The sequence below is a fragment of the Vombatus ursinus genome, unplaced genomic scaffold (assembly GCF_900497805.2).
Source record: "Vombatus ursinus unplaced genomic scaffold, bare-nosed wombat genome assembly UNPS02014799.1, whole genome shotgun sequence".
Classification (NCBI taxonomy): domain Eukaryota; kingdom Metazoa; phylum Chordata; class Mammalia; order Diprotodontia; family Vombatidae; genus Vombatus; species Vombatus ursinus.
In genome coordinates, this window is record NW_020954577.1 from 53,830,361 (window position 1) to 53,845,937 (window position 15,577).

Sequence of the window (15,577 nt, forward strand, 5' to 3'; positions counted from 1 at the left end):
CACACACACACACACACACACACACACACACACACACACACACACACGAGGCACTGTGTATATGTTAATAGGGGCTTTAGTGCCTGGGCCCAGCGGGCGGGAGGCCTAAGGGCCGGGTGTCTCCAGAGCATCCGTGATCTTTGGCATGGCCATTTCAAAGGTCTCGGGCAGATCCGCTCCAGGAAAGTCTGCTACTGGGACAAGACGTCAGTGTCCTTGGTCCTGGGATCCAGGAGATTTATATATTTGCTCCTCTTTTCCCCCTTTTCCCCTTAATGCCTTTCACAGTTGTACATACACATCTATGGAGTGCGTTCTTTGGCAGATGGAATGCAAAGGTAATCATCGGTGCCTGGATGATGGCCAGTCGTCCAGCTCCCTGAGTGCTTTCTGTCTTGGGGAAGGGTGAAAGGGTCCTGGTGTTCTGTGGTGCCCCCTTCCCGTTTCACCTGCCCCATCACCGCACTGGGGAAGGACATGGTGCTGGACAAGTGGCCAGACCTCCCTTCCAGTATCTCAGACTGGCTGCAAGTTGGTGACGAGGCATTTCATCTCCTTGGGCTTCTGTTTCCTCATCTGTAAAATAGGGGGATGGCAGATTGAGCCAAGGTTTTGGAGTCAGGAGAGACCCGAGTTCAAATCCTAGCTTCACCTCTTAGCAGCTGTCTTAGTGTTTCAGAACCCTGCTCCCCTCCTACGCAAGGTGGGGGGGAGGGGTAAAGGAAGCATTAGGAATATGAAGAAAGGGAAAAAAAAAACAGTCCCTGTCCTCAAGAAGCTTACAATCTACTGGCTCCTTCCCTGCTATCTACAAACATGCCCATGTCTCCCCCATCCTAGAAAGCCCTCACTTCATCCTCCCACACCTGCCAACTCTTGGTACTCAGCACTTGCCCATTGGAGACCTAGTTCATCCCCTTTTCCCTTTTCCCTTCTGAGCTTGGCTCCCTGGGTGTCTTCAGAGCCAAGCCCTGATCCGCATGCTGATAGACGAACTCAGTGGCCAAGCAATCCAGCTGCATGTCAGGGTCAAGGCAATGGGAGTTTTTCATCCATTTTGTGTTTATTGTATGGAGTGTTAGACCAATCTCTTCTGCAGTGTATCAGAAGTCAGTTTGAAGAGTAGTCCAGATTTATCTTTTCTCAAAGCTTTTAATGTATTGTTTCCTGCGAGAGCCTTCCTCTTTCTTCCATCTATTCTGGACCCATCTTGTACGGGCCCTTTTATATACGGGCAGGATTTATGGAGGATGTCCAGGAAGAGCTTGGGTTGCCCCGGTCTGCCCCTCATTCCCACTAATGCCAGCTTTAATTATGGATGTCCTGGGGATGTTTAGTCTCCTGAAGAGAAAGTGACAGCTGTCTTCCAGTATTTGAAGAGCCTGTATTCCCTACTGGAGGGATTGGGTGTTGTGCCCCAGAGGGCAGGAGGAGGAGGTATGATGGGTAAAATGCTTCCTAATACAGAGCTATCCAGAAGCAGAGTGGTTCACCCCTTCATTGGGGGTTACTAGATTGGAGAATCCGCAGGACTTCTGGTTCACCACACACTCACATTTGGATTTCTGAAAGTGCATCCCCAGCTGGTCTTTGCGGGAAGACTTCCATGGAAAGGGGAGCCCTGGACCTCCTTAGTCAAGCCTGGATTTGCCCCCTTGTGATGGCCACCCCCATTGTTCCAGGCTGGCCACCTGGGGTGGAGATGAATGGATTTAATCCCTCTTTCCTTCACTCTGTCCCTCCTCATAGAGCCTGAGGCTTGGTTGCCTTCTATGTTAACTATAGCCTTCCTACAATGGGGGTACTCATGTTAAATAAGGGAATGCCCACACAGACCAAATCAAACATACTTCCATTGTTGACGTAATCATGTCTCCAAACTTACTGCTTTTGCACAAAAGAAGGGATACATAATCGTTCTTCTGGGCATCTGAATTCCCCAGAGATGAGCATCATTTATACACACTAGTGTATTCCTGTTAATGGGATGTAAACCCCTGTTAATTTAATATAAACCCCTGTTAATGGCATGTAAACCCCTTGAGGGTGTGTGCGTGTCTAGCCCCTGCCCCAAGCCCTCCAGTTTGGAGGAAGCCACCGTCACAGGGGATGGTCATGCTACCCTGAATGCTCCTGTTAGCAGGAATGACCGTCTCCTCACATTCAGCCCCAGTTTGTTTCTCTACAACCTCTGACCTTTCACTGCCCTTACCCCTGGCAGGGGGGAAGGGACGGGACAACAAGAAGTACTCTTCTCTTAGACTCTTTGTAAATCATAGGCTCTTGAGAGGACGCCAGGTATAACCTCCTCAATTTAGAGATGAGGGAACAGACAGAAAGATGAACTGGTTTGTCCAGAGCCCCATAGCTAGTGGATGGGCATTTGGGCAGGTATGTTATGAAGGTGAATTTGATATGTCAGGTATGATAAATGGATGTTATCAAGTGTGGATTGGACCGTGCGATGGCCAGAGACCCCGTTGACCTCTGAGCTCATGCAACTGGGAAGACCCCTCGCTTTGGTCTCCACTGGACCAAAGGACAGCTGTCTTTCACAGAGGGGCTCCTTCCCTTCCAAAGTCATCTGCGTGGCCTTGGGCATTCTGTGCCGCCATGATCAGAAGAACCTTGCCAACTTGTCCATTGGGGAAAATGCCATCACGTTGCATATTAATGGACTTCATTTAGAATCTTTCCAAGTGGGCTCGGTCTTGGTATTTCTGTTTCCAAAGGGCTGGTGTGTGCTTTGGATTTCCTGACTCCGGATCCTTCCCAGTACCTTCTCAACAGGCAGCCCTTGTGTGCCTTTGGTCTTCCAGTACTGAGAGGGCCATATTTTTGGGCTTTCCAGCACGGAGAGAACTGACTCACTTCCTATACGTTGGAGCTGGCACATTCGGGGTGTGTAGACAGAGATGGCATTTTTCATTTATGAGGGAATATATGCTATTAATGAGGTGCTTCTTTCCAGGATGTGTCAGGGAGCGCCTTTCATAAGAGACTTTTTGACATTGGGGAGTTGCAGATAAACAGCTTTAATGACCTGTCTGGTTTCCAAGGTTCTTGGTCGCCCATGCCTTAGTAATAACTTGGGGCCTTTTTATTCCTCACTTATAGGCTTTGATTAAATGGGGATGAGGCTTTTTAATTAAACAGACATTTTTTTAAGTCCCTGCTCTGCTCCAGGCACTGCTTGGGGGTTGGAGAAACAGACAAAAGATAAAAGGTAGCCCCCCTGTCCTCAAGGAACGGATAGTCTGCTGTGGGAGAGAGGGGAGTGGCATATAAACAGGGAGGTCATGGGGTCATTAGGAGACAGCATTAAGTGCTGGGGGAAGCCCAGGGATTCTGAGAGGCCAAGCAGAGGCTGGACAAGCGCTTAGTGGGTGTCTTACAGAGGCGGTGCCTTTCAGGACGAGTTGGCCATTGGGGTTTCTGCCAGCTCTCAAGTCCTTCGATTCTCTGGACATGACTTTGGGCAGGTCACTCGGTCTCAGTTTTTTCATCTCACCGAGGAGAATGTTGGAGTTGGTGACCATCAAGGTCCCTTCTGCCTCTTAAACAGTAATTCTGAGAGCATTCAAAAGGCGCCAGAAGTGAGCAGAAACTCAGCCAGGTTGGTGTTGGGGACCCGAGAGCTGAACTCTGAACAGTAGCTGGATCTGGGTTTGGGCAGCAGCAAGCTTGTGGGGCATGGGATGAGCTTCCTCATTCCTCTGCATGTCAGAGAGGAGAGAATCTCACCATTGGGATTGTAATCCTCCTAGCTGAAATGTGATGGTCATGGTTTGTAAAACACCTTATAAATTATTGCATTCAAATCTCACAAAAACTCTATGGAGGTAGATTCTGCAAGGGAGTATTATCCCCATTTTACACGTGGGGAAACTGAGGCGAAGAACTCCGATCTGAGAGGCAACATGGATATTGGAAAGAGCAGTGGATATAGGGCCCATCAGTCAATCGGCATACATTTATTAAGTGCCTACTGTGTGCCAAGAACTATGTTTAGGGATAAGGATGCAGACAAAAGATAATAGGTCTTGCCCTCAGGGAGCTTACATTCTAAGGGGGCAGAAAACATGTATGCCTGTGGGTATGTGGAGAATATGTAACAAGACAGCTGGCAGGGGGAGGCAGGAAAGGTTTCATGAGCAAGGAAGTGCTCATGGGTAGTGCACACGACTGATGGGCAGGAGACGGAGGAGATGGAGCCTTCGTCTGGTGTGTGGAGTATGGGTGGAGGGCAGCGTGTGAGGAAGAAGTGGTAGCCATTGGGGTTTGTTAGGGGTGGAGGGAGAGAAGGGAAATTGCAGGTGTGCAACTGAGGACCGAGGTTCTGACCTTTCCTATCATGGACTCTTTCTGGGCCTCAGTTTCCTCATCTGTAAAAGGAAGGGGTTAGTCTCGATGGCCTTCCAGCTCCGACACTCTAATCTTCCTGACTCCAGCGGGTCAGTCCATGATGGCTGAATCCTTCAGCCGTTGCTTGACCAAGAATCCATTGAGCTCTGTGTCTAGACGTTCATCAAGGCCTGGGAGTGACTAAATCTAAACATCCTGCCCCAGAAGATGGGTGGGAGGGAACAGGACAGATCCCGGTGCCAAGAGCAGTGTGTTGTCCAACCAGGGGGTTGGAGCTGACGTTAGCACAGGCGTCTTATGTATGAGTGTTCTTTGAGCGTGTCTGTCTACCTTACACAAATCCTGCCTTCTTCTTTGCTCGTTAAATGAAGCCCTTTGCTTGACTGGGGTGGGGGGGAGAGCGCCTTCTGAACATTTTAATGAGAAGCTTGAAAAAAAATAAGGCTGGAATGGGGGGGAGGTGTCTCAACTCCGCTTTATTTTTTAAGGTCTTTTGAAGTTCCTTCACACAACTTTAATCAGAGCCCCTACCTACCCCAAGAATGCAAAGAGGTTTAAAAAAAATAAGCCTTCCACTGGGAAAGTATATTTTTTTTCCCTTTTGTTCCTAATCGGTAATTACACCCCCATAATGGCCCCTCTGGTGCAGATTCAGAAGTAATAGCCGGAGAAAGAGAAATTAGTTGGGCATACAGCAGTCACAGCAGTAGCGAGCTTGTCTGCACAATAACTTGGGGGCTGATGCAGGGGTCCCTGGAAGAGCGGGTGTATTCATAGACCCGAGGCTCACACGGCCCCTTGTATGCTCTTCCATTAAGTCATTAAAGCCGGGAATGTGCTGGTCTTAACCCTTTCTCGAGGGCTGGAAGGGGAAGATTTTCATCCTGGCAGCTCTGAAGACAAAGGAAAATGAAAACGACTTGCCCTTTCCTTGCTTCTTCTGAGGTCATCGAGGGTCGGGGCTGGACCTTCTGGGGGAATCATCGGGGTTTACTGCATCATTTTTGCCAGGGAGGAAACTGAGGCCCAGGAAAGGGACTTGCCCCAGGTCATAACTGTCAGAGCCGAGATTTAAATCCACGTCCTTTGATTCCAAATCCTGATTCATAGAATCACAGAATTTCAGAAGAGACCTCAGAAATCTTCTAGTTCAGCCTTTGCCAAGCCTCTTATCTGCCGTGAGCCTCAGTTTCCTCCTTTGTGGCATGAGAGAGATGGCCTAGATGTCCCCCTAAGGTCCTTTCCATTCTAAAGTTATGACCCTACCGTATGAACCCCTCTCCCGTCATCCCCTTTGGTTTAAAGACCTCCACAGAGGGGGAGTCCATGGCTTTCTTGTTGGTATTCAGTCGTGGCTGGCTCTTTGCGACCCCCTTTGGGATTTTCTTGGCAGATGCTGGAGTGGCTTGCCATTTCCTTCTCCAGCTCATTTTACAGATGAGGACACTGAGGCAAACAGGGTGAAGTGACTTGCCCAGGTTCACATAGCCAGTAAGTGTCTGAGGCCAGATTGGGACTCAGGAAGATGAGTCTTCCTAACTCCGGGCCAGGCGCTCTGTGCACTATGGCGCCCCCTAGCGCCCACGGCCAAAGGCAGCCCATTCCACCTTGGACAGTTCTGAGTGGTGTCTGGGTTTTCTCCAAAGCAGCCTTCAGCTGCGGCCCCCTGTCTCTCCCCTGAGTTCGAAGCTGAACCGGACTGACAGGATCGTACATCTGGGCTGCCAGAGACCCCAGAAGTCTTCTCCTGCAGCTCCTTCATTTTAAAGATGTGGAAATGGAGGCTCAGGGTTTTGTTGAGCACAGGGTCACCCAGCCGGTGAGGCTGCAAGGGGATTTTTGGGTCCAGGTTTTCTAATTCTGACATCCCTGCCCTTCATAAAGGAAGGCTTCTCTTCTCCAGCTCCCCTGAGTATTAGTTGTGGCACCTTGAGCAAGGGCCTTGTTTCTTCAAACGTAGACTGAAGGGGGTTGTACTAGTGACTGGATCTAAATTATGACCCAAGATCTTAAGCTTGTCTGCTCTCTAACTTAGGCAGCTAGGTGGTTCAGTGGATAGAGTGGTGGGCTTGGAGTCAGGAAGACCTGAGTTCAAATCCTATAGCTCTGTGACCCTGGGCAAGTCACTTAATCCCTTTTGCCTCAATTTTTTCAACTTAAAATGGGGATATAGCAGCACATACCTCACAGGGTTGTTGTTAAGAGGATGAAATGAGATCCTGTTTGTAAAGCACTAGGTACTACAGAAATGCTTCTTGTCTTCCCCCTCCTCCCTGGTGGTGGTGTTTAGTAAGGATTGTAGGATTTGAGAAATCAATCCAGAAGCATTTATTAAGACTTCATCCTTGCCCTAGGCACTTGATTAAGCCCTGGAGATCCAAAGATAAGAGTCTGTCCTCAGGGAGCTTACATTCTAATGGGGAAGTTGTGTATTAGATAATAAATCCCTGTGCCTACAGAGGAGATGTATTACAAGGTAGCCTTGGAGAGGAAGGCGCTAGCCTGGGGGGACCAGGCAGCATCTGGTTGTCAAGATCTATCCCTTCTCTTTATAGATGAGAAAACTTGCCCAGCAAGCAGGAAGGATCCCTTAGGGTCACACAGGTAGAAAGAGCAGAGCCAGGATGGGAGGCCAAGCCCTCTGCCTGCCAGGCCAGGGCCTTCAGCACACACCCTTGGACTCCAGAGTCCTGGGGAAGATTATGGTTAAATTAGGTAGACCCCGTGAAAATCAGATTTCCAGAAACTGAGGCTTGTGTGTTCTTGGGGTGTCATTTTAGCCTGCAAATGGAAAATTGCTTCTATAGAAAGATTGCCTCATCGTTTTGTGTGACAGTAAGAGGGACGCGTCTCTGGAATTTTACAAAAGTCTACCCATCCTCCTCTCTCTTTCCCATTGCGTTTAGTATGTGCCTGTGGGATATCAGATGCTGCCCACCCCTCAGTCAGGGGAGTGGGGCCCTTCTTGGCAAATGTGTCTTTGTAAGAGTGAATGGCGTGTTGGTGGGTCTGTGAAAGGGGGAGCTCGATGTCATCTCTGGCCTTTCTCCCTCACCCACCCCACCCCCCTCCACCCTCTGGACCCCACCAGTCACTCCTTTTATCATTCTGTCTCTTTTGAATCCCAAACAGATACCTGAAGAGGTGGCTGACATTTTCAACGCCCCCAGTGATGAGGAGGATTTTTTTGGGTTTGGAGATGATGTTCCCATGGAAACTCTATACCTGGAAGAGAGCTTTGACTCCCCAGAGCCAGGAAAAAAGGTAAGGGGCAGGCATCTCTGTCTGCAGCTTGGTTTACGAGTCACCTTGATTTCAGAGCTGATCCAGCTTGGGTGGCCTTCGTTAATCGACTGTTGTCCTTGGTGCTTGAAGAGAGCCGAGAAGACCTCCCTACGGCGGGGTCAAGGTGCAGGTCGGGTACAACCAGGCCACGGGGACGTTTGGAGGGGAGGTGCCTTGAACTTTGTGCAACTCATGTTTCTGTGGAGCTGTTGTTTTATTGTAGAGTGAAAGGAAATGTGTTTGAGTGAGCACACGGGACAGCCTTCCCTGGAGCTTGTGCTATTTGAATTTTTTTTGGGGGGGGGTTCCTGATAAACTCCTTACCCCTCAGAGAATGACCTTACAGGATGAAATCCATTCTTATTGCTGCTTCAAAAACATGAACTTGCCTTGAGCTGTGATTCAGGCCCTCCACATGGTCCCAGCCCTCTGTGATGATCGCAGCCCAGCAGATGTGCTGAGGCCCAGGCAAGCCAAGGAGGAGTTAGAGTGAGAAAGACATGTCTCTGGACCCCTTTGAAGACTCATCTGTAGAACACCAGGGAGGCCCCTGGAGGGGCAGAGCCCAGTGTGGCTTCAGGGCCAGTGTTCTTTCCTCAGAGTTTACTGTTAGGATAGCATAAGACTGCTTTCTCTTCCTTAGTCCCACCCTGTGCTGTAAATTAACACTTTCCTCGGCCCACCTGGATGGGAATATTAGTTACAGGCAAGCAGAGTTGGCTGCCTGGTGCGTCTGAATTCTCTGTGTTAGAGAGAGGCAGCTTGGGATAGCTGGTCCCAGGGCTGAACTTGAGAGTGCTGGGCTCGGGTGCTGCCCCTGGTACCAGTCAGTGTTTCTGGCTCCACAGCCTTGCCCACGGTGGGCACTTAATATGTCTTCATTGAACTGACTTTTTACATCTCACTTTCACTGTCTATAAAATGGCAGCAATAACACCTGTGGTAACCATCTCACAGGGTAAGGCTCATCAGAGTTGAGGATCTTTCTAAAGTATATTGATGCTGTTCCCTGCCTTATTAAGCAGAATATCCTGCTGTATATGATCAGTCTTTATTTCCCCGAGGGTCCTGTCAGGCCTGCCATCATTTTAACCCTTGGTTCTCATTGGATGTATTTCTGTTTCTATGGGATCATCTGTTGGGGAGGTATTAGAGATTGTCCTGAATATGTCCTTCCCCTTTGCCCCAGGGTCCCCCAGCTTTGGGGTGAACTTAGAATCACATCAGGAAACAAAGCTAGTAACTGCCTATGTGGTGGCACCCCAGCTTCAGGCTTGAAAGGGCGATAGAAAATGGCCTGTCTGTCGTGTATTTGTCCTGAGTGACAGCTCCCCACCTTATGTGGAACAGCGGGGATTTTTCCTGGCAGCCTGCTGGGCCTGTCCTAATCCCAGACAGATGGTATTTCAGCAGGGGTGCTCCTCCCTAAATCCTGGCCTACCTTGGAGTCTTTCCTCAGCCCCCTTTGAGGCGCAGCGTGGAAGGCTTGGGATGTTGCCTGTGGCCAGCGTAGTGTTTGCCTTCGGATACTGTGGTTCCTTGTGTAGGGTTTTGCTTGAGAGTTCCTTTTAGGGAATAATAACAATCTCTTTGCCAGGCCCTTCTGCAGAGCCTCAAGTGGCTTTTATGTATAACGTGCCTAATATAACATTTGGCTTGAAAAAAAAGTCACTTATGCCCCATAAATTCAAGTTCCTCATTTCGGGGCCAGATCTTGACAGGTGAGTAAATGACTCTTTCTTGTGAATTGAGTTGCTCTGAAAAATACACCAACTGTTTCGTGCCAGCTTGACAGGAACAGTAGTTAAATACATTTTTGGACTAACCTCACCATTCATTCAGATGTCCAAGAAACCTTCCTCAAACACCAGCTTTGTCTGAGGCTTTGGGGGGAGGGCAGCAGGGAGTACTAAGGTTTGTGGGCCAAGGCCCCCATGCCCTTCAAGAGATTCTCTTGGATGAGGGCCGCCATCTTGCCTTGGGCAAGTTGCTTCCCATCTCTTATTCTCCTCATCTGTGAAAGGAGAGGGTTGTGTGAGATGGTTGTCCCCAACCCTCTATGCGGTATGTTGAAGCAGAGTACAAGTTTTTGGGAGATTAATCAGTCACTAAACAGGTATTGAACGCCAACCATGGGCCAGGCACTGAAGATCCAGAGACAGAAGGTCTTCCTTCTAGGAGCCTCCATCCTGTCGGGGAGACACCATGTACTTAGATAAGGGTATACAAAACACATTCTGATATCAGCCAAAGGCCCCGAGAGGGTCACACAGCTGGCATGTGTCAGGGGCAGGATTGGAACCCAGGTCTGCCTGACTCTGAGGCCAGCTCTCAATTACACTGTACTGCCTCCCACAAAATAAATAGGGAATCTGGGGCAGGCCGATCTAACAGCTGGTTGGTTCCTCATTAACAGCAGTTGGTTAATTGCCCATCTCCTGGGTCAGTCCTGGCACTTGGGACACTTTCTTGTCTTCCTGATTCTTCTCATTTGCATAATTTTACATCATTAGCACGCCTGCCTGTGTCTTGCTTCTTCAACTGGGTCATAAGCCCTTTGAGGACGGGCAGGAACAGTATTTCACTCCTCACATGAGCCTGAGGTGGACGCTCAGGCAGAATCTGGTCCTGGCCTTGGGGAGTGACCACTTCTATCCAGATCACTCCTTGCACTGCTTATGTCGGCTTCCAGATCAGTCGTGGTTCATTCGGACACTGCTGCTGCCTGATCATGGGAGGTATCAGGCTGCCTTACTGCCCATTCCCTCGTTGGGGCTCAGGAGGTCTGGAAGGATCGGTTTTAATGGGGATAATGGGGTTCCCTCTTGAGAGTGACTGTAGCTGACCATGGTGGTGCCGGCTTGGCTCTCTGGGTGACGTTGGACCCGAGCTCTGGGCCTCAGTTTTAGACCAGGTGACCTCCAGGGTCCTTCCAACTCAATCTGTCCCGTTTCCATTCCAGCCAATTCTGGCATTGAGTTTCACTGACTATTTAAAAAGAGATTTATCCCAAGGAAAGCAGAATTCATCTGCTTGTGAGGGAGTGGAGGGCAGCCCTGAGAGTGTCTGACCAAGGCCGGAGCCCCTTCCAGGCCTCTGGGCTTCCCTTTTGGCTCCCGCTGCCTTCTCAGGCCGCCTCTTGAATTCAGATACTTTTTGCTCATTCTCTCCTCCAAGATTACTCACCGGAGGCAGGTGGGGGCCTCTCAGAGGGCCAGGCAGGCTGGTCAGCTGCCCACAGGCAGTGAGGATGGCATGTACAAGTTCTTCTGTTTATGGAGAAAACCACCCTCTGGCCTCCATGCCCCTCTGCGGCCTAGATGTTGGCTACAGTCAGCACCGGCAGCTGCCTGAGCTGTGGCCTTTACCTTGCTGATGGACTGAGCCCACCTAAGCTCCCATTTCCGGGCAGCGGCCCCAAGGGCCAGCTCAAGTTTTCTCCAACACCAGCTAGTGAACATTCTCATATGGCTTCTTTTTTGTCAGCTGCTCCACGGTTATTCTGGCCCAAGAAATGGAGTAATTGAAGATGCCTTACAATTATACACAGTAATTCATCGGGTCTGTTCTTCAGCTTAAAGGGACCCATGCTGAAAACATCCCCATCCTTCCCCCGCCTGGTTCCTTGGCAGATTTTTTCCATCATTGCTTCTATTTTTTTCCAGAGATTATCTAAATATGAAATAATACATAATGACAGTTGGCGAAGGGCAGAATGCAGAGGAGGTAAGGTAAAGATACTGAGTCACATGTGGCCGCCCCAGAGTCATTTCTGCTTCTCCTGTGGATGGGAGAAACCAAAGCCCTGTCTGGGCCCAGCACCTGGTTTTTGCCACGTAGCCTTGGGCCAGTCAGTTTTCTGTCCTATGACATGAGGAAGCTGGGCTAGATAATTCCTGAGGTCCCAAGTGTATGGTGCCAAGATCTGGACTCTACGGGAAAACGTGGGAAGCCAACTTTAGCCTGGGTGAAATGTGCCTGGCTTTGAAAAGGCAGCTGCGTGCATCAGTCAATCAAACATTCCAGGATCTGTGCAGAGGTGTCAGAGACAGGACAGAGATGGAACAGTACCTGCCTTCAAAGAGCTTACACTCTAAGTTAACATGTACATACAGGGTTTAGGTCAGCACCAGCAGCCCGAGCATTGGTCCTAAGACCCAGGTGGCACCCTGGCTGATCCACCTGGGACTGTTCGGGGTAATTAAAAGGGGGAAGCAGGTCAGAAAAGGCTGAACCTCTGAAAGACTCTTAGTCCCTTTCAATTTAAACTGGAATGGTTCTGGATTAGTCTAATTAGTCTAATCTAATTAGCCTAATTCCACAGATGAGGAAATTGAGGCTCAAAAAGAACAAGGGACAATGGGCCAAGGTCTAATAGATATCAGGACTTGAACTGAGGTCTTCTGATACCAGCTTTACTTTGTCATTGTCTGCCTTAACTATTCCTCTCCTCCTAAGAGGAGTCAATAAAGAAAAGTAGCAGAGCACCGACCGACCCTGGAGTCAGGAGGACCTGAGTTCAGATCTAGCCTCAGACACATAACACTCACTAGATGTGTGACCCTGGGCAAGTCACTTAACCCCAATTGCCCTCACCAAAAAAATAAAGAAAAATAAAGAGAAGTAGGTCTTTTTTTTCCTGGACTTTTATTTTTTGGGCGGGGGGGTGCAGAATTCAGTCTCTGTGTTAGAAAGATGCCATTTAGACCCAAGGGAGTGTAGCTTGCTGAAAGCTTCTCCCAGCATCTAAGAGAAACTTCCCTGGGGCCCTGGAGGTGGTAGGCTTGGATTTCGCAGTGACTTCCTTTTTCTAACCAGGAAGCCCTTGACTTGGGTGGCAGCAGATGAAGAAGAAAACAAGTCATTTCTGACCTGAAATGTCCTGCCTGTAATAGCACTTTTTTGTCTTGAGCTTTGGACATAGGCAACCTTGAAGGGACAGCCTCCCAAGGGTTCCTGGGAGTGGGAGAGGGGATGTCAGCCTCGAGATTGATTGAGAGTTTCTTCCTTTCCCTTGGGTTTTTCTGGTTCTGCATCTATGCTGATAAAATCAAATTCCGGTCTCTGACAGGACTGGCCTATTTCACTGGAAGTTGTAAATCTGCCAGGAAGTGAATCTGAATAAACCTTCTTGTTCTTGTTGTTTTTAAATAAAACTGTCTGAATTTGGTGGGGTTAACATCTTCCCTTTTTCTTTCGTAATGTGCTGGTTTTAGGACGTTCGTTTCCATTCCAAATACATCACAGATGAGCTGAGAAGGATTTTCACTGAAGACACTGACTCGGAGACAGAAGATTTTGAAGGGTTTTCCCAGAGTGAGCTCAACAGTCACCCAGAGCTAATGGTAACTAACCCATCCAGCACTTTCAGGATTTCTCATGGTACTAGTTATTTCCTGATTTTTTTTTTTAAGGCAATTGGGGTTAAGTGACTTGCCCAGGGTCACACAGCTAGTAAGTGTCAAGTGTTTGGTCTGAGGCCGGATTTGAACTCGGGTCCTTCTGACTTCAGGGCCGGTGCTCTATCCACTGCGCCACCTAGCTGCCCCTGTTTCCTGATTTTTCCCCCCCAGTGAAAGCATTCTCTATTTACACCTGACTTTTAAATTCCTCCTTCTATCCCTCAGATTTATTTTATCAATTAACAGTCTGAAGGTAGAGTGGTGCCTAGCAGTGGGTGGCAGTGGGCTTTGGATTTGAAGGAGCTGTATTCAGATCCCAGCTCAGCAACTTGCTACCAGTGTGAACTCACTTAACTCCCCTGGGCCTCAGTTTCCTCATCTGTAGAGTGAGGGGTTTGTACCAAATGGCCTCCGAGGTCCCCCAGATATATATTTATGACCTGTTAATCCAGTCTAATTCTTTCCATTGTTTTCTTGGAGTGTTTGCTCACAGAACCATAAGCGTAGAGCTGGGAAGGACCTTCTGTCCATTCCTACTGTATGTGCTAGGTGCCAGGGACCTCAAAATAGAACATTTTCTGCCCTCAAGGAGCTTATGTATTACCCCATGCTTCCAGGGTGTCACCTTGCAGAATTTGGGACTATGGCCCCCTTGGATGAATGAATTTATCCATGTTTTTCTAACCCCTTTTGACCTATTTTTGTTTCTCTCTTATCCCAGCTTGGGTAAACAAGTCTCTGGTTCATTGCCAGATGTGTAAAGAGTTGTTGGAAGTCTGGTTTGAAGTGGCTTGGTGTTTCCTTACCTGGACAGACAGATGGGAACCACCTTCCCTGTCCAAGGAGAAATCCCCATTTGGGAAGGCTCCCAGTTTAGCTTGACCTTTTGGTTCTGGTCTGAAGTGATACCCATAACCACAAGTCCCATTTACAGGTCGCCTTTACAAAGGGGTTTCCTTTAGCCCATCCCACCACCAGACCTCCCTCTCCATAACAAGACTCCCGTTCATACTCTTCACCCACCAGACCTCCTCTTGAACTTCTCCGGATGTTGAGACACACATCCTTGGAAGTCTTCTGGTCCAATGGTGGCCCATAGAAGTTTTTCTACATGGAGATGAAATCTGCCTCCCTGGAATTTCCGTCTTTAAATCCATCTGAAACTTTAAAAATACATTTGACTTGAGGAGTGTGACAGAGTCTTAAAAACACTGAAGAGTTGGAGGACCTGGGTTCAGATTTCTGATCTGTCCTTTGTGTGACTTAATCACACAAAGTCACTTAATCAGTGTAAGGTGGATTTATTTAAGTACAAGGCCCTAGGGCTATAAAGACTTAAGCCTCCTTTCTCTCTCTTTGGACCTCTAACTTTTTTTTCCAACCTTTTACTGTCTAGTTATTTTATTTATTTTTTAATTAATTTATTTTGATTTATCAGCAATCACTTCCATACGCTTTTGAGTTTAAAATTTTTTCCCTCTCTCTCCCCACCACCCTCTCCAAGATGGTGCACAATCTGATATAGGCTATACTTTTACATTCCTATTAAACATATTTTCTCATTAGTGATGTTGTAAGAATTAGAACCAATAGGAGGAACCACCAGAAAGAGGAAACAAAACTCAACGGAAGAAGAAAAAAAAGCAAATAGTATGCTTCTATCTGCATTCAAACTCCATAGTTCTTTCTTCTTTGTGGATAGCATTTTCCATCACGAGGCCTTTGGAGATGTCTTAGATCCTTGTATTGCCAGGAAGGGTTAAGTCTATCAATATTAGTCATCACACAACTTGGCTGTTACTGTGTACAACGTTCTCTTGGTTCTGCTCACTTCACTCGGCATCAGTCCGTACAAGTCTTTACAGGTTTTTCTGAAGTCAGGATGTTCATCATTCCTTATAGCACAGTAGTATTTCATTACATTCATATACCACAACTTGTTCATCCACTCTCCAATTGATGGGCATCCTCTCAATTTCCAATTCTTTGGCACCACAAAAAGAGCTGCTATGAATATTTTTGTACATGTGGGTTCTTTTCCCATTTGTATGATTTCTTTGGGATATAGCACTAGAAGTGCTATTGCTGGGTCAAAGGTTATGCACATTTTTATAGCCCTTTGGGCATAGTTCCAAATTGCTCTCCAAAATGGTTGGATCATTTCACAACTCCACCAACAATGCATTAGTGTTCCAATTTTCCCACATGTTCTCCAACATTTGTCATTTTCTTGTTTTGTCATCTTGGCCAATCTGATAGGTGTGATGTGGTACCTCAGAGTTGTTTTGATTTGCATTTCTCTAATCAATAGTAATTTAGAGCGTTTTTTCATTTGACTATAGATGGCTTTAATTTCTTCATCTGAGAATCGCCTGTTCATATCCTTTGACCATTTATCAATTGGGGAATGACTTGTATTCTTATAAATTTGACTTAATTCTCTAAGTATTTTAGAAATGAGGCCCTTATCAGAGATACTGATGGTAAAAATTCTTTTCTAATTTTCTACCTTCCTTCTAATCTTG

The 15,577-nt window shown here is 47.8% G+C and overlaps 1 protein-coding gene across 3 annotated transcripts in view; it reads left to right on the forward strand.

The window, feature by feature from the left end:
• LOC114050437 (cell division cycle-associated 7-like protein) overlaps positions 1 to 15,577 on the forward strand; it is a 31,957-nt gene that overhangs the window by 8,263 nt on the left and 8,117 nt on the right. For all 3 annotated transcript variants that reach the window (XM_027872113.1, XM_027872111.1, XM_027872112.1), the window contains exons 2-3: positions 7,498 to 7,629; positions 12,867 to 12,995. In XM_027872113.1, coding sequence (XP_027727914.1) covers positions 7,576 to 7,629; positions 12,867 to 12,995 — 183 coding nt within the window. In that variant the 5' untranslated portion in view covers positions 7,498 to 7,575. The remainder of the gene's footprint in view (positions 1 to 7,497; positions 7,630 to 12,866; positions 12,996 to 15,577) is intronic.